This window comes from Trachemys scripta, chromosome 4 (genome assembly GCF_013100865.1).
Source record: "Trachemys scripta elegans isolate TJP31775 chromosome 4, CAS_Tse_1.0, whole genome shotgun sequence".
NCBI classification, from domain to species: Eukaryota; Metazoa; Chordata; order Testudines; family Emydidae; genus Trachemys; species Trachemys scripta.
The window spans coordinates 97,602,158-97,625,180 of NC_048301.1; the positions used below are offsets into that span (position 1 = coordinate 97,602,158).

Consider the following 23,023-nt stretch of genomic DNA (forward strand, 5'->3'; position numbering starts at 1 on the left):
ACAAATGGACAGTAAAGGATTCCTCCAATGTGGGAGAATCCACCATAACCATTTCTACATTATCCCCAAAGCTCCTGGCACAGAAGCATGCCGGTACATGACCGGAATGCTACAACCCTTGGGGACCAGTGCAGATCTTTGCCCCTGCTTAGCTGTGCTAAACACAACTCTGTCTGGGATAGATTTCATTCTAAGAAAGAAACTCTAAGAACAGTTAAACTACCAGTATAATTTAATATTACACACCCACACACAAAAATATGTTAAAAGAACATTAAGGTTGTACTCAAAGTTAGGAAATGCCAGAATTAAGGTTGTCTTGCTCTACTGTCTCTTTGCAAGTGCAATACAAGTACCAAAGGTTATCATCCAGGAGCTGGGACACTGGAAGACTGAAAACATAAGAAAATTGCTGCTCCTACAATTAGTTTGTCCCTCATGTTTTAGTTTTCTGCATAATGTGAGGTTTTATCTAAGCAGAATCTCTGAACTGCTATGCTCCATTGCAGCTTCTGTGCATAAATGTCAGCTTTTCATTTTTAGGATTAAACAGCATCTCTTCAAAGGACCTCCTGCCAAACTCAGTAGCTGTCTAGATACCTCTCTTTCTTTAGTGCCTCATATCATGTCACCATCATCAATCTATACACTGGATCTTTCCATTTTGCACTCAAAAAAGGATCACTAACACTACTCACCTCATCATCACTTCTTCTGAAGAGAGTCATTTTACTCCTCCCCACTTTCAAATTATTGTCCTGTCATGACCCTCCCCTTCTATCAGCAAATTTGGGGGAGGGGGGGAAGAGTAATCTTCTCTTACCTGTTCAATCACCTCTCAAGTCAGCCTGACTTTCAACCAGTTCATTCTACAGTGTGCACTACTTCATGGGGTCAGTGTCTACTTTCTGATACTGACAATGGATTCCTCATTCTTCTTACCCTGCTTGGTATCAGTACCATTTTTAATACCATTAATACTCTCTCCTTCTTGAGTGCTTTGAGTAAAAAGGCGGTGTCTCCAATACTCCCCTTTTTGCCTGGAATCCTACTTTCTATCTATTCTTCCTTCATTTCTGGTGGAGGCTGTTTGCCTTGCCCTCATCCTTTCTACTACAAATAGTTAAATTGATGGTCCATTTCCCCATATAATGACATAGTCAGGGACATTTCACTGGAACCTTCAATGTTGGACAAAACTCTTATGATGACAACAGCCAGCTCTGTATCAACTTCAGCTCACTCTCCAGTTGTCCTATTTCCCATCAAACCGCCTGCCTGGACTCTGACCAAGACAGATTACATCTTGATTTCTTGTAACAAATACACTTCTTTGCTCTCTTCCACGTCTCTGTTATCACTCTGCTTAACTTAACCTCAATGACAGAAAAACTGAATTGTCCTGCATCTCATGCTGTCTCTTCCATTCCATAAATCACTTGTCTGTAAAGATGCCTCATCATCATCTCTGGAACTTTAGCAGACTTCATCCTTACCCTAACCCTTCCAACAGCAAGCTCATTACTTTAGCTCTTGTTTCAACCACTGCAATTCCTTTTTCTATAGTCCTCCTACACCCAATGCTTTGTAAACTTCAGAGAGTTCCTACTCTCAATTACCTTCACTGGTTTCCAAACCATCTTTTAAATTATTCAAAATCACTCTTATGGTTTTCCATATATTTGCTTCTACTATACCCCTCTGATTTTCTATCCACTTACACATTTGCTATCTCACTCTACTCCTTCAGTATTTAACTTCATAATCCCTACCTGAAACTCGACACAGTTTGAAATTATATCTTTTATTTGTGAGGCCTTGTCTATTAGAAATTCATCTTTTCCATCTTCCAAGCTTCTGAATAATTCCTCTAATTAATTCTCATCATATATCTTAGTTTATAAGATCTCTGTGTAAAAATGTATTGTGATGCTATATATTAAAGAAATTACATACAGATAAAATGTACTATAATGTACCTTGGCTGCATACTGCTCCAAAGCACTGATGGTATCTGGATCAATTGTAGCATCTCCTGTATGAAGGCCTGCTACTGTGCCATCAGCTTGAATAGCTAAGATGGTATCTGACTGTGGCATTTGAACTGTATGGTGAATGTAAGCAGTGGTTCCATCTTCCAGCTGGACTGCCTGTAATGCACTCTGGTCATAACTGTCTAAGAAATAATATTAAAAACACTTAAGACAGGGAATGAACATCAGAATCTGCATTTCTCCAATATAAAGGAATCACATATGTGAAATTATCAATACACATTAAAATGCTACTGATTAATACAATAGTTTAGAAAATTGCTATCAATACCACAGGTTGAATTTGTTGTAAATGATTACTTACCCCAAAACACTTCTATTTCTGTCCACTTATAAACAGCATTACAATTAGCCTAGCTCTTACTTACAAAGTATTACACCATACACTTTGAAATTTCTACTCTCTAGTGATCAATTAATTGTTGATACTGTCAGTTTTAGGATTTGTATACCTGCTTCCTGTACACTAAGAACCCAAGCATCCTTTCAACGGCTAAAGCAATGTTTTGCCATTACTTTAAAATTACATAAAGGTTTAAACACTTTGCATATGGCATTGTTTACAGAAATGAGTAATCTGTGGGAAACTAATAAGCAACCACAACACTAATTTCAATATTACGCTCATATAAAGATGTAGGGCTTGAAACATTAACCCAACATCTACCAGCCTGAGAAGTAAGTCTTCCAACCAGGGTAAAAATACCTGTGCTGTCACTCCCCTCAAAGTCATTGTGACACACAGTCCCATTGGGGATTCACTACTCTGTGTCAGCAACTCTTGTTAGGCCTGACATACTCACTACACCTAACATTGCTGTGATGATATATACCCAAACAACATCATGTAATACATCATTGGAAAACTAACAACTCACTGATTAATAATCTTCTTGTGTGATGTAAAGAGTTATAAATATGTGTTAGAATTATGTTCTTAAAAGGCGTTTGGCAACCAATGCATAAGCACTGTCTACTTTAGACAAAGGGAACGTGTATTTGCTTGTCCGACCAGCCTGGTTGCCAGGCAGAGACAATGAAGGCACATTTATATAAAAAGTAAAAAAAGCCATTAAATTAATGAGTGTGGGAGAAAGCCTCTTAACTATAAAGACAGTGGGATCTGAACCTCAAATATAAGTTGAATCAGCTGATTGTATACAATATTACTGTATTATAAACATGTATTGAGTAAGAGGTTTTATGAAAGCCTGTGACACACTAGTGATTAATATCAATGTAAAATGTATGCATTAACACTATATAATGAATTATAGATATGTGATGTTGCACCCTATAATGCTTTATAGAAATATGCATATGAGTGTAAATATGACTTAACTGGAATATGCTTTATGCTAGATATGCCATGTAACATATCTCTGCAAAGGTTCTGATCTACTTATATATTCATCCTATTTACATGCATGTATCATTTTTGCATTCAAAGTTAAGTACATAGCCAATATTCATGTTTGATTCTAAGTAGCCTCAGTAAGCAGTTGGTCAGCTTCTTGAGAAAAGACTATTCTCAGTAAGTGCCCAATCAAGAAACACTTAAGCTAACAATGAACTTTGAGAGACGCCAATCCACATCTGAGCTTTCCTGGGAACATGACATCGGCCTGTAAAGTTCTGAGTCATGCATGGACATGTGACTTGCCCATGTGACTCCAAAACTCCATCTTGCAACTGGATTCTGCATAGGAGAGGAGAAGGGGTTTCCACCCACAAGAGAAAGTCTATTTAAACCCCTGGAAACCCCTCCATTTTGTCTTCAGCTGGCTCAACCCCAAAGGATACCTGAAAGAAACTGGAACAAAGGACAGTAACTACAGGAGTGTGTGTGTTTGCTGAATCCAGACTAGAAGGAGGCTAGTCTGTAAAAGAGGCTTATTGGAATATCTCTGAGGGTGAGATTTACTTGCATTTAGTTTTTTACTGTATTAGGCTTAGACTTGCTGTTTTATTTTATTTTGCTTGGTAATTCACTTTGTTTTGTCTGTTATGACTTGGAACCACTTAAATCCTACTTTTTGTTTTTAATAAAATCACTTTTTATTTATTAATTATCCCAGAGTAAGTATTAATGCTGGGGGGGGGGGGGGGGGAATAGCTGTGCATATCTCTCTATCAGTATTATATAGGGCGAAGAATTTATGAGTTTACCCTGTATAAGCTTTATAAAGCAGATTTATTTGGGGTTTGGACCCCATTAGGAGCTGGGTATCTGAGTGTTGGAGACAGGAGCAATTCTTAAGCTGTTTTCAGTTAAGCCTGCAGCTGTTGGGGGACGTGGTTCCAACCTGGATCTGTGTTTGCAGCAAGCAAGAGTGTCTGGCTCAAACAAGGTAAGGTACTGAAGTCCCAAGCTGCCAGAGAAAATGGGCTCAGAGGTAGTCCCAGCACATCATGTGGCAGTCCCAAGGGGGTTTCTGTGACCTAACCCGTCACAAGATACTCACTGTTCTTATGTTTTAAAAAAGTCTGTGACCACACACAGGGAGAAACAGGTTTTCTCCCAGACAGGAGGGAAGGCAGCTACCTACTTGTCTCTAATGTAAATTAAGCAGTGTGGAATAAAAACAATGGAAGCCCAATTTCCCTACAAATCAGCAGGGGGGATGGAGACTGCACCCCTGGAAAGCCTTCCTGCTTTTTGAAGAAGGGCCAATGAAATTTGGGAAGATAGCATGGTGTCTAAATCCCAGCAGGACTTACTTTCCAAAGAATACATTTCAAAGGTTTACTGGACTATAAAAGGAAAGGGGGAAAGAACCCCATAGCGGTCCATCACTTGGCGGATTCAAGGGGCCTGAGCTCTTGAAATCACAGAATCTTGAGTCCTTCAACCAAGAGGGTTGAGGTCTGAGGGAACTCAATATTGGTGACAATCCTGCTTAGGCAAGAATTAAAAGTTAACTTTAGCAAGTACCAGTCTCTGAAGTGTATTTTTACTTTTGCTTGTTTGTAACTATTTCTGTCTTTATTCCTTATACTTGATATCACTTAAACCTATGACTTTTTGTTTAATAAGCTTGTTTGACTTTTACTTTAAATCAATTCTGTGCTGTGACTGAAATAAGAGAGTTTGTCAAACTGCGGTGAAATTAATGAACTGCTGTTTATTCTCTCTTGGCAGCAGCAACAAACTTAACTTCTGTGAGTGTTCCAGAAGAGAGCTGGACACTGCAGGGAGATGTCTCAGGGAAATTCAGGAGTTGGGGTTCACTGTTACTCGTAAGGCAAAGTTTGCACTGGCGGAGTCCTGAGGAGTTTGCTGGCAAAGCAGACAAACTGATGTGGCAGGGGAATTGTCACACAGCTTAGCAGTAGCAAAACTCTCACTTGCTGAGGCTCAGAAGGGTAACACAGTGACTCACAATTCTGGGAGCCTCAGCAAATTATCACACAGGGAGATGGTTTTCGAGTAAATTTGGGACTGCGAGGGTGTTTGGGTCACTGCAAAAATAACTGGGTGGTGGAAGCCAGGGTGTGACCTGGATGCTTGTAAGGCTGGCTATTGGTGTCAGGGCTGTGAGCCACAGGAGCATAGCACTGAAAGCACACAGAGTTGCAGGGCAGGTTGTGTTACAACCACTCATTGGTCTGGGTTAAAATGTCACACCCACAAAGCAATTTAAAGGTATAAAAGTACTGTATACTATGTACCATATGTAAATCACACAGATTGCTACTAAAAACTCTGAATCTATGGAAGTTAGTTAAGTGAAACTAGCAAGACTCTGGTAAATTTTAACTCTGGTGTATCTTGGGAAAGCCATAAGCAACAACAGAGGCACAGCTATCTGCACACTCAAGAAGCCAGCAAATCATCCGTTTATACTCAATCCGTATTTTTTTCTTCACAACCATAAGGTCTAGAAATAGTCACTCTCCTGTGTCAGATTTGGAAAGTATACTGATACAGGAAGGTACGACGTCTAATGTGATAATGAAGGAGAGGGAAAATTGTACATTGTCCAAGTCCTTTGGTGAAGCACACCAGTACTGGTACAACATTATTTTTCCGTTCTTTTGAAGGCCAATCTAATGCTTAATTTAAAATAAAATAAATGTGCATACTTGACTGTCAATTATGGGTGCTCTTTGTGTGTTACACTGATAGGTCTTCCAAAAAGTACCAAATCTCACTCACAAATATTTAAAATATCCCTAGAGCTCAAGAATCTAATTCAAGTGATGTCTGCTTTTTTCTGTTTCCTTTTTTCATTTCCAGATCCAGTCTTTCCTGAAATTAATACAAAGGTTTAAATTCTCTAGAAGTAGCATGCCTGTTTCTTTGTTAAGATTCCAGGATAGCACACTGAAATGCCCAGCAATCTTCTGATCCAGCCATTCACTATTACATTCTGAATGGGAAATCAAACCACGCTCAACTCAGCTGTATCTAGATGTTCCTATTTAAATGCACCAAGTCATTTACAATAAGAATACTTGTAAATATGGTCATAATCTAAACATATTGTCAGAAGTGGTACTCTAGGAGATAAATTACAATTAAAATGTTTCATAATATAATGAATCACACTTCAAAATGCAGTTTACCTTTTGAAGCATGATGAATAAATGCAGTAGTTCCATCTTCCAGCTGAACTGCCTGGCCATCTTCCAGGCGCAGACTGTCCCCTGTTGGGGGGGCGGGGAGGGAGGGGAAGGGGGGAGAGGGAGAGGGAGAGAGAGAGAAGGAGGAGAAGCATAACTTTAGGCATGAATGTATTTGATCCACATTCAATAAAAATATTAACCTTCAAATAAAAGTATATGTATTAGACATCTGAAATTATTGTAACAATGTTTTATAGATTCTAACAATACCATATTATATCAATGCAGTCAATATTTTAAAACATATTCATGGATGTAATGCACTTACTACTTTTTGGCATGGATACATGTTGAACATAGGCAGCAGAGCCATCTTCTAGTTGAATCACCTGGCCATCCATTAATTTACCATCTGGAATACATTATATTTATGTAAAGTATCCTATATGACACATCACATTTTAAACCATACCACTGAAACTCTCTGGAATAAAAGTATTTAATAGAACAAAAATACAGTTTAACAAGTATTAACCACAGTATTAGGACATGTAAAGTGCTTTGAGATCCTGGGATAAAAACACTAAATAAAGGGCAAAGTGTTGTTATTACAAACACACCAAGTTTAGAAAACTAAATTTTTCAGGCTTTTCAATACGTAGGATGTCAATATTTAGTATCGAACTTTAAAGAAAGGCCATCTCTTTTTCAGTTGACTTCCCTGTTCTGTAATTAGTATTGGTTTTTGTACTGGTACTGGTATAAGTAAATATTTAAATTATAGTAGCACTCAAAGACCCCAATTGGGATCAGTTCCCCATTGCACTGGGTGCTATACAAACAAGCAAATGAATACACTGAATACTCTGAAGCACCTGGCATTAGCCACTGTCGGAAGACAGGATACTGGGCTAGATGGACCTTTGGTCTGACCCAGTATGGCCATTCTTATGTACATTGAAGAATTACTGATTTTTAGTCAGACACATACCTTTAGAATTGTGCTGTATGTAAGCAGTGGAGCCATCAGCAAGCGTAACTGCCTGCAAACTTACACCTTCCATGTTTTCTAAATTGTCACCATCTATTGGGGAAAGACGTTTATTTAAAGTATTGCCAACTTCATACGCTCTAAAATCGTGAGTCAAGCCCCCAAAAAATCATGAGATTGACTTAAAACCTTTTTATTAGCCTTTTGATTTTGAACCTTTAGCATACACTGAGGTCACATTGTTAAGTTTTTATCCATAAGCATGAGCACTAAAATGTTTTATTTTAAATAAAAGCTGAAATTCTCATGAAATAAAATGGCTTAAGAACTGGGGCTTTAAGAAGAACACCTAACATCAATGACTCACAATAAAATCATGAGAAATGGCAGTATTACATGCACGTAATGTTAATCATTGTTCTGTGCACCATCAAGCATTAAGACATACAAGACCATTTTGAATAAAATATAGTAATTAGGCAAAAAGTTTTATACTTTTATAAATATTAAGCATGACCCAAAAAGCATCAACATGTTAATTTCAGTCCTAAAACACCGTTCTTTCTGTAAATCTGAGTCTATGTAATTCAATTTATATGTAAATGACGTACAAAATAATCTAAAATCGTAATGCTATATTTTAATTTGATTGGAACCAAATTTTATACTGCAAACGCAATTGTTATTTTAATTAAGCAATAATTTCATTTCAGAATTAAATCAAATTTCAGATTAATCAAATACACTATCTAAAAACAATTTGGTCTTTTTATTATTTTCTCCATTTGTAATACACAACATCACTCCAAAGTTTAGAAGTTCAACAGGGTACATAGTCTGCTTTTTCTGAATGCAAAACTGCAAACTGCATGATGATGTGGCGATACTTTAACCTGAATGCTCACCTTGCACAGCTACTGCTTCTGTCAAACAGAGAGTTACATGCTGAGCCTCCATCCCTCCTCCAGAAAACTCAGTCATTCCCTGAGAGTCTCGATTTATCTGGGCTAATAACATCGTTTATCTAGAAACAAATAGCAAGTTTACAAAACATAAGGACTCGGAACCATAAGAAGTAACATCAAGAAATTATGTGAAATTTTATTCCATTTTCTGGATGACGCACAAATCCTAGAGGTTAAAAACAATCCTACTTTAACCAGAATTTCACTTAGCATGTTACAGACATTTTGTCTTACCTACCTCATAGAGATGGTACAAATATTTATTAATTTCAGGAAAATGCTTAGAAGATGAAAAAAAGGCTATATGAAATGGCCAACTATTATTTTCATGAACTTTATCACAGAGTAATTGCTAGATTTTAGGTGGGTCTGACTCTATTTATACTTCAATTAAACTTTAGGAATTATACCACTAATTAAGGCTTACTATGGTATAAAAAGTATTTGGGCCAGTTTACACTGTACTATAATTTCTTTTCAGACTTAAAAACAACAACTTTAACAAATCACACTTGGTCATATGGAGAACTCCTTGTGAGTCCTATTAAAGTTAATGGGACTACCCATGCAAGTAATTGCTCAACAGTAAGATTAAGCCCTGATCTATACTATGTGTTTAGGTCGAATTTAGCATCCTTAGATCGATTTAACCCTGCACCTGTCCACACGACGAAGCCATTTTTGTCGACTTAAAGGGCGCTTAAAATCGATTTCTGTACTCCTCCCTGACAAGGGGATTAGCGCTGAAATCGACATCACTGGGTCGAATTTGGGGTAATGTGGACGCAATTCGATGGTATTGGCCTCCGGGAGCTATCCCACAGTGCTCCATTGTGACCGCTCTGGACAGCACTTTCAACTCAGATGCACTGGCCAGGTACACAGGAAAAGCCCCAGGAACTTTTGAATTTAATTTCCTGTTTGGTCAGTGTGGCAAGCTGATCAGCACAGGTGACCGTACAGATCTCATCAGCAGAGGTGACCATGGAGTCCCAGAATTGCAAAAGAGCTCCTGCATGGACCGAGCAGGAGGTACTGGATCTGATTGCTGTATGGGGAGATGAATCCGTGCTATCCGAACTCCGTTCCAAAAGACGAAATGCCAGAATATTTGAAAAAAATCTCCAAAGGCATGAAGGACAGAGGCTATAACAGGGACCCGCAGCAGTGCTGCATGAAACTTAAGGAGCTGAGGCAAGCCTACCAAAAAACCAAAGAGGCAAATGGCTGCTCTCGGTCAGACCCCTAGATATGCCGCTTCTATGATGAGCTGCATGCAATTCTAGGGGGTGCCCCCAACACTACCCCACCCCTGTTCCTGGACTCCTGCAAGGGGGGAGTCTCACACAACAGGGATGAGGATTTTGGGGACAAGGATGATGATGAGGAGGAGGAGGTTGAAGATAGCGCACAGCAAGCAAGCAGAGAAACCGTTCTCCCCAACAGCCAGGAACTGTTTATCACCCTGGAGCCAATACCCTACCAACCCAGGCTCCTGGACCTTGAATGCGGAGAAGGGACCTCTGATGAGTGTACCTTTGTAAATATAATATATGGTTTAAAAGCAAGCGTGTTTAATGATTAATTTGCCCTGAAGACTTAAAGAAGCCAAAAAGACTGTGGCTTACCACGGCTGCCTGCAAGCCGAATTCTGTTGCCCGGCCCTGCGTGTGTGATCTCCCACACTAAATCAGCAGGCCCTCAATATGAGAGGCAAAATGCAACCTTGTACTTTAAAATGTGTCTTTTTAAATACCACCGCTTCAGCCCCTGTGTAACCGACCGCCCTCCTCCCCAAGTTCCATAGCCTCCTCACCCAGATGCCCAAGAACGCGGGAAGGGGGGTTCCGGGCACCCAACCACTCCACCCCAGAGGACTGCCCAAGCAACAGAAGGCTGGCAATAAGTTGTGAAGTGCAGTGTGGCCTTGTCCTTCCCTCCTCCACCACCCCACACGGTGCTTCTCTCCTCTCCCACCCCTCCCGGGCTACCCTGGCAGTTATCCCCTATTTGTGTGACAAATTAATAAACAATGCATAAATTTGAAACAACAATGACTTTATTGCCTCTGCAAGCAGTGATCGAAGTGGGGAGGGGAGGACGGTTGTTTTACAGGGAAGTAAAGTGAACCAAGGGGGCGGGTTTTCATCAAGGAGAAACAAAGAGAACTTTCACACCGTAGCCTGGCCAGTCATGAAACTGGTTTTCAAAGATTCTCTGATGTATAGGGCGCCCTGCTGTACTCTTCTAACCGCCCTGGTGTCTGGCTGCGTGTAATCAGCAGCCAGACGATTTGCCTCAACCTCACACCCCGCCATAAACATCTCCCCCTCTCACAGACTCTCACAGATATTGTGGAGCACACAGCAAGCAGTAATAACGATGGGAATATTGGTTTTGCTGAGGTCTAACCGAGTCAGTAAACTGCGCCAGCGCACTTTTAAACATCCAAATGCACATTCTACCACCATTCAGCCTATAGCTGAACAGCTCCTGACTACTGTCGAGGGTGCCTGTGTATGGTTTCATGAGCCATGGCATTAAGGGGTAGGCTGGGTCCCCAAGGATAACTATAGGCATTTCAACATCCCCAACGGTTATTTTCTGGTATGGAAAGTAAGTCCCTTGCTGCAGCCGTTCAGACAGACCAGAGTTCCTGAAGACGTGAGTGCATGTATCTTTCCCGGCTATCCCACGTTGATGCTGGTGAAACATCTCTTGTGATCCACCAGTGCTTGCAGCACCATTGAAAAGTACCCCTTTCGGTTTATGTACTGGCTGCCTTGGTGCTCAAGTCCCAAGATAGGGATATGCGTTCTGTCTATTGCCCCACCACAGTTAGGGAATCCCATTGCAGCAAAGCCATCCACTATGGCCTGTACATTTCCCAGAATCACTACCCTTGATAGCACCAGCTCAGTGATTGCGTTGGCTACTTGGAACACAGCAGCCCCCACAGTAGATTTGCCCACTCCAAATTGAGTCCCAACTGACCGGTAGCTGTCTGGCATTGCAAGCTTCCACAGGGCTATCGCCATTCGCTTCTCAACTGTGAGGGTTGCTCTCATCCTGGTATTCTGGCGCTTCAGGGCAGGGGAAAGCAAGTCACAAAGTTCCATGAAAGTGCCCTTACGCATGCGAAAGTTTCGCAGCCACTGGGAATCGTCCCACACCTGCAACACGATGCGGTCCCACCAGTCTGTGCTTGTTTCCCAGGCCCAGAATCGGCGTTCCACGCCATGAACCTCCCCCAGTAACACCATGATTTGCACATTGCTGGGGCCTATACTTTGTGAGAGGTCTATGTCCATGTCAATTTCCTCATCACTCTCGTCGCCGCGCTGCAATCGCCTCCCTGCCTGGTTTTGCTTTGGCATGTTCTGGCTCTGCATATACTCCAGGACAATGCGAGTGGTGTTCATAGTGCTCATAATTGCCGCGGTGATCTGAGCGGGCTCCATGATCCCAGTGCTATGGCGTCTGGGCTGAAAAAAGGCGCGAAACTATTGTCTGACGGAGGGAGGGAGGGAGGGGCGAGTGACGACATGGCTTACAGGGAATTAAAATCAACAAAGGTGGCTGTGCATCAGGGAGAAAGACAAACAACTGTCACACAGAATGGCCCCCCCAAAGATTGAACTCAAAACCCTGGGTTTAGCAGGCCGTTGATTTCACGGAGGGAGGGGGAAGCAAATGAATACAGAACAAATCTGGTCCATCTATCTTTTACATCTTACGCTGGCAGCAGACGGTGCAGCATGACTGATAGCCATCGGCATCTTCTGGGTGCTTGGCAGAAGATGCTGTATTACGACTGCTAGCCCTCATCGTCAAGACGGTTCAATAAAACTGCTATCAGGACTGAGTCTCCAGGAGACAAAACATGTCTGCCCAGGTGCCTCTGACCAAACTAACTGAGGAATACGATGATGATGAATACCAGTCGTAATACACCATCTACTGCCAAAAGGCAATTAGCTGCTGCTGTGTAGCAATGCAGTACCACGTCTGCCGGCACTCAGATGACATATGGTGACAGTGAGCTGAGCTGAGTGGGCTCCATGCTTGCCGTGGTATGTTGTCTACACAGGTAACCCAGGTAAAAAGGTGCGAATCGATTGTCTGCCGTTGCTTTGACGGAGGGGGAGGGGCCTGACAACATGTACCCAGAACCCCCCGTGACACTGTTTTTGCATCATCAGGCATTGGGATCTCAACCCAGAATTCCAATGGGCAGCGGAAACTGCGGGAACTGTGGGATAGCTACCCACAGTGCAAAGCTCCGGAAGTCGATGCTAGCCTCGGTACCGTGGACGCAGTCTGCCGACTTAATGCACTTAGAGCATTTTATGTGGGGACACACACAATCGACTGTATAAAAACCGATTTCTATAAAACCGGCTTCTATAAATTCAACCTAATTTTGTAGTGTAGACATACCCTGAGACACAAAAAAACCCTAATTGAAAAGAACACTATTAGGGTTGCAAAGTCAAGCACTCAAAAGTTAGAAAATGCCAGAGTTAGCGTGGTCTCTGCATCCTTAATTCAGGTTCCTTGTGCCTATGTATTATTATAATGTTCTAATTACATAATCATGTATTATTGTTTCCATAGGACCCCTGCTTAATGCATTGCCCGGGATGGGCAGTACTCAATTGAAGAGTAGCTATTCAATATTTTGGTTTATCCTCATTTTTTAATGTGTGGTCTTTAAGCCTTATTTGCTACATACTATGCTCAGAAGACAGAATTAACTTCCTCATGGGCTTTTTTATGGCATTCTTCACTTAGTAACAGGGTACAACTACACAGAAAACAATAAAACCTTGACTCCATGCATCTGAAGAAGTGAGGCTTTTTATCCACGAAAGCTTATGCTCAAATAAATCTGTTAGTCTTTAAGGTGCCACCGGACTCCTTGTTGTTTTAATAAAACCCTGTGACAGCAGTGAGTCTCAGAGCCCAGGTCAGCTGACTCAAGCTCCCTGGGCTGGTGCTGCGAGGCTAAAAATAGCAATATAGATATTTGGGCTCAATTTGGAGTCTAGGCTCCAAGACACCCCTTCCCCACTGGGTTTCAGAGCCCAGTCTCCAGCCTGGGCCCAAAAAACTACACTGCTTTTTTTAGCTCCAAGGTGTGAGCCTGAGTCAGTGGAACCAGCCTTCACTGTATAACTCGGATTCATCCCTAGATAGGGTGACCAGACAGCAAATGTGAAAAATCGGGACAGAGGGTAGGGGGTAATAGGAGTCTATATAAGAAAAACACCCAAAAATCGGGACTGTCCTTATAAAATCAGGACATCTGGTCACCCTATCCCTAGAGCATGATCTGTCCTCAGCATTGAATGAGTCAAAAAAATAGTACACTAGAACCTCAGCGTTACAAACACACCAGGAATGGAGATTGTTCGTAACTCTGAACAAAGCGTTATGATTGTTCTTTCAAAAGTTTACAACTGAACATTGACTTAATATAGCTTTGAAACTTTACTATGCAGAAGAAAAATGCGGCTTTTAACCATCTTAATTTAAATGAAACAAGCACAGAAAGTTTCCTTACCTTGTCAAATCTTTTTTTTTTTTTTTTTTTTTTACTAGTTTATGTTTAACACAGTACTGTATTAGCTTTTTTTGGTCTCTGCTGCTGTCTGATTGCATACTTCTGGTTCAAATGAGGAGTGTGGTTGACCAGTCAGTTCATAAACTCTGGTGTTCTACTGTATGTGATCATATAATTAAAGACTGTATCATAATGCATATGCACAAGTAGGCCAAATTAAGGTAGCAAAGGCAACCTTAATTCTGGCATTTCATAATGTTTGTTTGCTGGACTTCGTAACCTTAATAATGTTCTTTTAACATAGCTCTGTGTGTGTAATTTGCTAGGTTTCTAAAAAGCAAGTTGGAAAAAAACCCAAAAACCCTAGAAATTTCATCATGTGGCATCATACTGACACCCACAATTCATAAGCAGGGCTGGAAACTTTAGATTCTCCACACAGACCTCTGCTACTCAAGCCAGCTGATAACAGTAGTAGATTATCATTCGCTGTGTGGACCAACACTACAGGCAGATGAAACGTACACTTTGCCAGTGGGTTTCACGGACACTTGCTGACAGCAGAGAAATGGGGAGACTGAGGAATCTTAGGTACCATTCCACACTCTGGAGGAAAGTGGGTTCTAGTGGACACAGGCTCGTTTCCCCCCAATCTTCAGACTTTCTGCCCAGTGCCCTCCAACCCACCCAGGTCCTGTTTTTTCCCTCACTCCTGGCTCCCTATCACGGTCTCAGACTCCCTGTCTACTCACTCCCACTCTTCAGGCTTCTCATCCCAGCCTCCTTGCCCAGCCAATCCTAGTCTCCCCCTGTGGGTTCTCTGTCTGAGTCCTCATCTTCCCTCACAACTCTCAGTCCCAATCACCAGCTACCAGCTTTTTGCCTGAACTGTCTCTTTCCCACCCCAATGGCTCCTAACTAGTCTCCCTCACTGGGTTCCTCATCCAACGTCATTCACCTCATCCCCTCCTTGTGCCAGTCTCTTTGTCTGGCCAATCCCAGTTCTCCCCACCACGTACATCCCAGGTCCTTTTTAATCTGTCTCTCTTCTTCCCCTACCCCTGATCCCCCTCACTGGTTCCTCCTCCAGCCAGTCCCAGTCTCCTCCCCTCACCCCAGCTCCTCATCCAATCCCAGTGTTGTCCCCATCACCCCATCAGATGTCCATTTCCCCCCATCCATTTACTTTCACTGGCACCCAGTCCTAGTCTCCCCTGCTCCAGTGCCCTGCTAAACCCCAGCCCAGAGCCTGTGAGAGAAGCCATCACAGAGAAAGCCTTTCTGAGATTCTATAGCTTTGGGCTAAAGCATGCTTAGTCGCTGTCGTTGCTATGAATGTACAGTCCAGTCACACATAGCCGTGAGGGAATGGAGCATGCTCAGATGCTCTGTGAGGGTGACACATAGGCAGTCTGGTCAGTTCTAGGAGCTAAGAGGCTTGAACATGCACAATGAGAAAATCTTCAGAGATTTTTGTTGTTAAGCTCTAGCAAGTCTCTACTGAGTGTTTGAATTGAATTTTCCAAAGGCTTATAACTTAGCCAAATTTGAGCTTATTTTTACAGCAAAAGACATGTTACTCACACAAAGGCAACCCCTTCCAAATTTAAAGCCCCTGCTATACTGCATGATACTTGATCGTTTTAAAGAAAAGTCCTCACAAAATTTTTTAATAGGGGCAAAACAATGTATTTTTCCCTTCTTTCATTCTTGGAAACAGCGGACCCATTTTGTCTGAACTTTTCCCAAAAAATTCAGCCTGAGACTTTACATGGAAAATGTTGGTTAAAGTTTGGCTAAGCAACTGAAAACACAATCTTATAATACAATGTGTCTGGAAACCTTAACAAGAGGCAGTAAAACCAGCCCTGCCTATAATGATTTGGAGGCAGAACTGGCCAGTGAATGAGCAATGTCTGCTGTTGGCACTATGGGGGTTTCAGTGTAGAAAACCTACAGAGAAATGTAAAATCCAAGTGGACTTAAACACTGGCAACTGATGGCAGACAAAATTTACCATCCATAAATGTAGAGCAATGAACATTTTATAAAAAAAAACCAAAATGAGCTTTGAACTTGCATTAAGTTGGAGGAAAGAATTATTGGATTTATCATGAATAATGCAGAGTGCAGCAGCAGTCAAATAAGATGCCTATGTAACATGCTTATGTACTCAAACAAGCAGCAGAATATTTTGGGTTCTTTTCCTTTAGTTGGAGAAGGGATGAAATGTTTAAATCAGATGGTTCTATGGGAACTGGAAGCAGCAGCTGGCATTGGGAGTGTCAGCTGAGCCCTGGGCAGCAGAGATCAGGAGTAGCAGCTGGAATTTAGGCAGTTGGGAGCAACCGTGTTAGTTAGGAAATGGACATCTGGGAATGGGAGTGGCAACTGGGTTATGAGCACCTGGGAAATCAGCAGCTAGGAACGTGGCTGGAGGGAGGGAGACAGTTGAGAACTGGACGAATGGGAATGACAGCTGACAAAGAGGCAGTTAGGAATGGGAAGGTCAGTTGAGAAATGGGAAGCTGGAATTTGGCATCTTATGTTGCCATAGGGAAGTTAGACAAAAAAAAAATTGAAAAAAAGGGTAATGACAATAGCAGGATCCCCACACAGAGAGGGGAAACAAGGCTCATTTATGGTTTTATGATAAGTATGAGCGAGGGTGGTGAGTTTGCATGTTGTTGATTTGTTTAGGTAGCAAGTAATGTGTGTATGCTGCAGTGACGGGCTGTGTGTGGTCGTTGCACTGCTTTGTGTCTGGGTACTAGTGCTGGGGGATACTGTGTTGATTTGTGTGGTGGAGAATGAGCGATATGTGCTGCAGTGAGGGGCTGGGTGTTTTGGGATTATTGTGTATGCTGTTTGTGTTGTGCTTCGAGGTTTGTGCAGGCGGCACGTGGAGTGGCAGTTCGACCAAGGAATCCACCACATGCGCAGTCTCCCTAATACAACCTGGTGCATGCAAATTAGCTGCAGAGTAAGGATAGTGATTGGCTGAATTACCTCTGCTATTACAATGGTCTAGGACTCTTGGCATGACATAGGTAGCTGCAAACCACACAGGTGTAACTCGTAAAATTAAAATGGCTAAGAATTTAAAAATTGGATGGTGACAGACTGTCAGTCTGTAACCCTATGTTCACCCCTTTTTCAAGACTATGATAAATGTTGTACAAACTCTGCCTTGTAAGGTATCACTTGAAAACTCCGAATTTGCTGATCATTATTGTCATGGTAAAATGTGTGGCAACACTGTATGTAAAGTTACAAGATTCTACTGTATGATGTTACTAAGAGTTTGTCTACACTAACACTTTACACTGCTGTAACTTTCTCGCTCAGGGGTGTGAAAAAACACCCACCTGAGCGCTGCAAGTTTCAGCGCTGTAACATGGCAGTGTAGCCACTCCCCTCACACAGGTGGGTTTTTTTTTTTTTGTTTGTTTGTTTTTTTTACAGTGCCATTACTACACAGCCACATTAAAACGCTGCCGCCGTGGCTAGTGAAGAAGTGCCCTAAGACATATTTCAAATCTGTGGAAGCAGCCACAAACTAGTCCCTCAAAGACAACAAAATCCAACCATCACCTTGTTAAGTGGCCATTCTTTGGCAGGAAAAAGGGTGAATGAGAAATTTACATCTTGGCAAAGAAACAGCAGAAGGTTTCCATCCACCCAGACTTTGTCTCCTGAACCCCAGCTGGAGATGATTCTCAAAGAGAAGGAAAGTATAAGAACAGAACCAACACCTCAAGTTATTCCACCCTTTCTCTCTACCCATGGCAGTCACAACACCTGAGGAACAAAGTAACAGCTTTGGACTGAGGGAGGGATCCTGTCTGAAAGGAATTCAGCCAGTGAGGCTGCTGAAGCATGTGGATAGAGAGACCTTTTGCTCTGAATTCACTTAAGCTTGTTAAATTAGGTATTAGGTTGTGTTTTATCTTTTATTTCTTTGTAACCAAATTCTGACTTTTAGGCTTCATTATTTGTAATTACTTAAAATCTATCTTTCTGTAGTTAATAAACTTGTTTTACTGTTTTATCTAAGCAGTGTGATTGGACTGAAGTGTTTGGGAAACTCTGTTTGAGATCACAGGATTTGTACACATCATTTTCTATTAATAAAATAACAGACTTTATATGAGCTTGTGTTGTCCAGGAGAGGGCTAGGCAGTACAAGATGCACATTTCTGGGGGAAAGTTTGGGACTGGGAATTTGCTGGTGTTGCTCTGCAGTGTAATTCAAGAGTGGCTGGCCATAGCACTCATACAGTATAACGAAGTAATTTACATGGTGGAGTCTGTGCTTGAGCAAACAAGGAGCAGTTGCTCTCACAGTGAAGCAATGTAAAAGGCACCCCATGCTGGAGAATTGAGGGGATATAGCTGTTCAACAGTCCAGATTGTACCCTTAGTAATGTCACACAGACAGTAAAACCCAGTTATGTTTTAATTTGGTGATATTCTGAATAAAAGGAGCCCTCAAACATGCTTGTAGCAGTTTCCATTGCTTCACACTGACGCTACAGACATAAAATAAGCTTCAGAGTGACACACAAGAGTGCTAATCCTGAAATCGTACTATATAGATCATAAGACTCCAGACCTTTATGCAGAAGGTCAAGACTGACAATTGCTTGGAGAACTCAATGACGCCTAAGAGTCTGGAATAGAGGCTGCCTCAACACAAGTTATAAATTATACATAATATCTCAAAACAATATTATAGTTAGCCACTGAAAAATTAAGAAATGCTAGAATTAAGGTTGTCTGTGCAATTTTATTTCAGTTTACTGGTGCATGTATATATTATGATAGCCTTGGCTAACATTGCATAGAAAGTCTGTGGCAGAGCAAGGAATAGAATCCAGCTCTCACAGATCCCAATCTAGTGCTCTGAACACAAGAAAATATTCCTTCTCTTCTTGCAACTCTTTGCCTCATTAGATGTCTAACCTGTGCACTAAATGTGGCATGGGTCCTGTGAAACAGACAGAATATGATTATGTAAAGACTATATAGCACATATGCACAATGAAGACAAAATAAGTTTGCACACACATCCTTAATTCTGGTAGTTCCTCATTTCTGAGTCCTTGACTTTGCAACCTTAACTTTCTTTCAACATAATTTGTGTATGTAATTTCCTAGGGTTTTATAAAGCAAACCGAAAAGAAACAGAAGTTACCACATGGAACCAGGCTGATCCCTTGCATGGATCATTAATAGGATTGTAATGCATAATTTTCAAATCCACAGCACAAACTTCCACCAGTTGAGCTAAAGGAGAAACTGGTAGCAGTACTTGGCTGTTTACCTCTATGTAGACCAGCAGTTAGAGGGAGGGGAGACATGCATTTTGAAAAGTGTCTTACACAACTATTTGCTAGACAGCAAAGGAATGTTGGGAGTCAAGAATCGTGGGTATCTATTTCTGGCTCTGGGGGTTTCACTATGAAACTATGGTTTCAGACTATACTGCCATGCATATAGGTATGGTACATTCATTCTGAATGTCAGTGTAGCTAAGTGGATGAGAGTTGGCTCTGCCATGTCAGAGACTCTGGCCAAATTCTAGATCACATTTTGGCCTTTGTATGGCACTTCAGCTTTTTTGCACAACAAGTTGAGGCTTGTTAGTTATAACAATGCTGCTAGTTTTGAGATTTCCTGCAAATAAGATAGAAGTACAAGACCAAGGTTATCATTGCCATAGGCAGCTGCACCTTTAACTTCAGTGTAGTTACACCTGCTTATGAGAGCAGTGATAATGCCTCATAACCCTTTGTGCTTTCTTACCATTCTAGCAGTCATACTTTTAACCCCAAACACAAGTGGAGAAAAACATGGTCATTTTACATGTTCAGTTTAATGTTTAAATCATCTTTAACAATGAACATATGAGCATTGCCAATCCTTGCATTCTATACAAAAGAATCTTATTAACCAGTTTTGTTACAAAACAATTGACATTTTAAGTTTTATTTTCCCTGATATTATTGTTATAGATTGTAAGCTGTATAGGCACGAACCATCTTTCTGTCCTGGGTCTGAACATCTAGCACTGTGGGGTTCTGATCCATGACTAGGGCTCCTGGGTGCTACAGTAATACAGATAACAATACATTCTGGTGAAATTTTGCACTCTGGTGGCACCCAGAGTGCCCTTTAGAGTGGGACACATTTAAAATGGACTGTGGGAAGGTTAGAAAATAATGCTGAGAATGTGCATAAGATTCAGGATGATCCAGGTTAAGTTGGCCTACTCAGCACTATTCCTGAATATGTACACTTAAAGCAAAGGATGGTTAAAGACCTAAGTGAAATTATTTTGGTGGTCTTGATACAGTTCAAAATGGGTAAGCTGTACATCACAAAAAACACCATCCTAACTGGAATCAACTGGCAACCTTGTTAGCAGAAAATTGTACTGTTGGTAACTGAACGAGTAGGACAGCACTGAAGAACCAAAAATGCAGCACATTCACAAGAGCAGTGCTGTTTAGTCAGTTAGCACAACAACCACACTTTTGCTGGTACGTCACCATTTCAGATGCACTGTTTCTGGATAACTATTCCACAGATCCCAAAACAGCTTCCTGAAGCAGTGGCTTCTGGAAGATTTTGAAAGGCTTTCTAAAAGTCAGATTTCAAAAACCTCCTGGGGAAACAACATGATGTTGGGGTCCCTGGAGGGTGCGGCTTCAAGCATCCTTGACCCCTGTGCTGTAGAGTTCAGAAGGTATAATAGGCACTTAAGTAGTGGACTGTGGGATAATTAATAGGAAGACCATTTTCACGGTTCAGATAATTATGCCAGAGATTCTATACAAACAGCATTACACTGGTGGATTTGGCATGAGAGACAACCACTTCTTGGTCAGTCCAACTCAAAGCTAGTCTAATTCAAAAGGTGGAGCAAGCACTGTGCACTACTGGGAATACATGTGCAAATACAAGATATGTTACAGGCATATTAGGGGTGATTAGCACGACAAATTTCTCCAGGACAGACATGGCCAACAAGCACAGTGAATCATTCCTAGAGGGACCACCTCTAGAGTTAAAAAGCAGAGAGGGATTGGTGGGACAGGGTGGGAAACTTACACTGCCATGGCATGGTGCACCTGTCCTGGGAAGAGGATTGTTTCCGGAACTGTCAGCTGGCCAATAAATTCAAAGATTTTTTAAACGTACTCAATAAGTCAGTAGAGAAAATATTGGGAGAAAGGAGGTTGTAAATCTTTTGTGAAGACTGGAAATAAGGGTGAACGGGCTGCAGCTCCTGTAGTAATTGGCTATAGCATTATCTGCTGAAGGGCATGAAAGTTATGAATTTGAGGGTTCTCGGTCAGCCCCTACCTGCTCATGCTGAAGCATGCCAGGATGAAACGGCTTTCCCTAGGTCTGGCCTGAATACGGAGAGGCTGAGCTGAAGGAGGAAATGAGACAGACTGACTAAGAAGACTGGTACTGGCTTGATAGGAAGACTGGAACTGGGAGCTAGGGAGAAAAGACTGAAAGTAGCTAGGCAGAGATATTAGACTGAAAGGGGAGGGACTGGGAGCAAGGGGTAGACTGAGACTGGGTGCCAGCAGGGAGGGGAAGAGACTAGGAGCGGCTGGAGAGAGAGGCTGGGACTGGCTGGACAAGAGAAACTGGGAGCCAATGATAACTAACATTGGGCAAGCCACCTAAACCAAACTTCTCACAAGTTGTCACTAATTATGTGTTCCTCTTTGTCTGGATGTCCAGTCTGAATCCCTGAAGTCTGATGTGCAAAAGTGCTGAGCATCCACAACTACAAGGCAAGTCAATAAGGGCATGTCTACAGTGCAATTAAAAACGTGTGGTTGGCGCGCGCCAGCTGACTCAGACTTACTGGGCTCACACTAAGGGTCTGCTTAAGTGCAATACAGATGTTTGGACTTGGGCTGGAGCACAGACATACCCAGACAGCTGTACTTTGGACAAATAAAGAGCTATGTAATGCTGAGTACTCTGAAAAATCAGATCCGAGACATCTCAGTTTGGACACCCAAAATTAGTGAATGCTTTTGACCTTAATCTCTTTGAGCCTCAGTTCCCCAGCTATAAAACAGATATATTACCACTTTACCTCACCCGGGTATTATGAAAATAAATTAATGTTTATGAAGTATTCAGATTCTACAGATACACACGTGCACACTAAATCAAACATGAGTAGACCCAATGAAACCTACAAGATTATTCCTGTGATAAAGCATTATTCAGTGAACACTTAAGCATGTGTATTACTTTATAAACTAAACCAGAATAATAATTCTTTAGATAGTCTGTTAAAAGTAAAATGTTATTCCACAACTATCAGAAAGGCAACTTAGATGGACTGCAATAAACTCTGGGGATGGTGCTCATCAGTAAAATAAACTAAGTAAAACATTAAAATTATCTATATGGTATCCTTTAATTAACATGAATTTATAGTATTTCACTGCATCATCTTAAGTAAATAGTTTTATTTTCTTTACTGATTAAGTTGAAAAACTGCTGTGAAAATACTACTCAAAATTCTTATTGCTCTAGAAAATGTGAAAGTCTTGGAGGATTAAGCCCTCACAGAATTAAATGATTAAAATTAAATCTAAAAAGCTAAACCATTAAAGCACGCTTGTTTTATTGTACCTTAGAAATTCTAAAAGTAGATCTTGCTAACCAAAGACTCATTTATGCAGATACACGAAATGCATATTCCTGTACTCCTGGGAGACAAACTATTTAAGGTAAATAAATTTAACTGTCTATTATCTACCTGAAACAACATGATAAAAACTCCTCTAATTCAATGGGAGATTTAGAACACTGAAACCAACATTCTGAGAAATAT

General features: G+C 41.3%; 1 protein-coding gene across 1 annotated transcript in view; it reads right to left on the reverse strand.

Moving 5' to 3' along the window:
- ZNF143 (zinc finger protein 143) overlaps positions 1-23,023 on the reverse strand; it is a 69,279-nt gene that overhangs the window by 44,537 nt on the left and 1,719 nt on the right. The window contains exons 2-6 of the mRNA XM_034770038.1: positions 8,520-8,638; positions 7,615-7,707; positions 6,952-7,035; positions 6,624-6,704; positions 1,980-2,176 (exon numbers count right to left, since the gene is read on the reverse strand). Of these exons, the coding sequence (XP_034625929.1) occupies positions 1,980-2,176; positions 6,624-6,704; positions 6,952-7,035; positions 7,615-7,707; positions 8,520-8,631 (567 nt within the window). The 5' untranslated portion in view covers positions 8,632-8,638. The remainder of the gene's footprint in view (positions 1-1,979; positions 2,177-6,623; positions 6,705-6,951; positions 7,036-7,614; positions 7,708-8,519; positions 8,639-23,023) is intronic.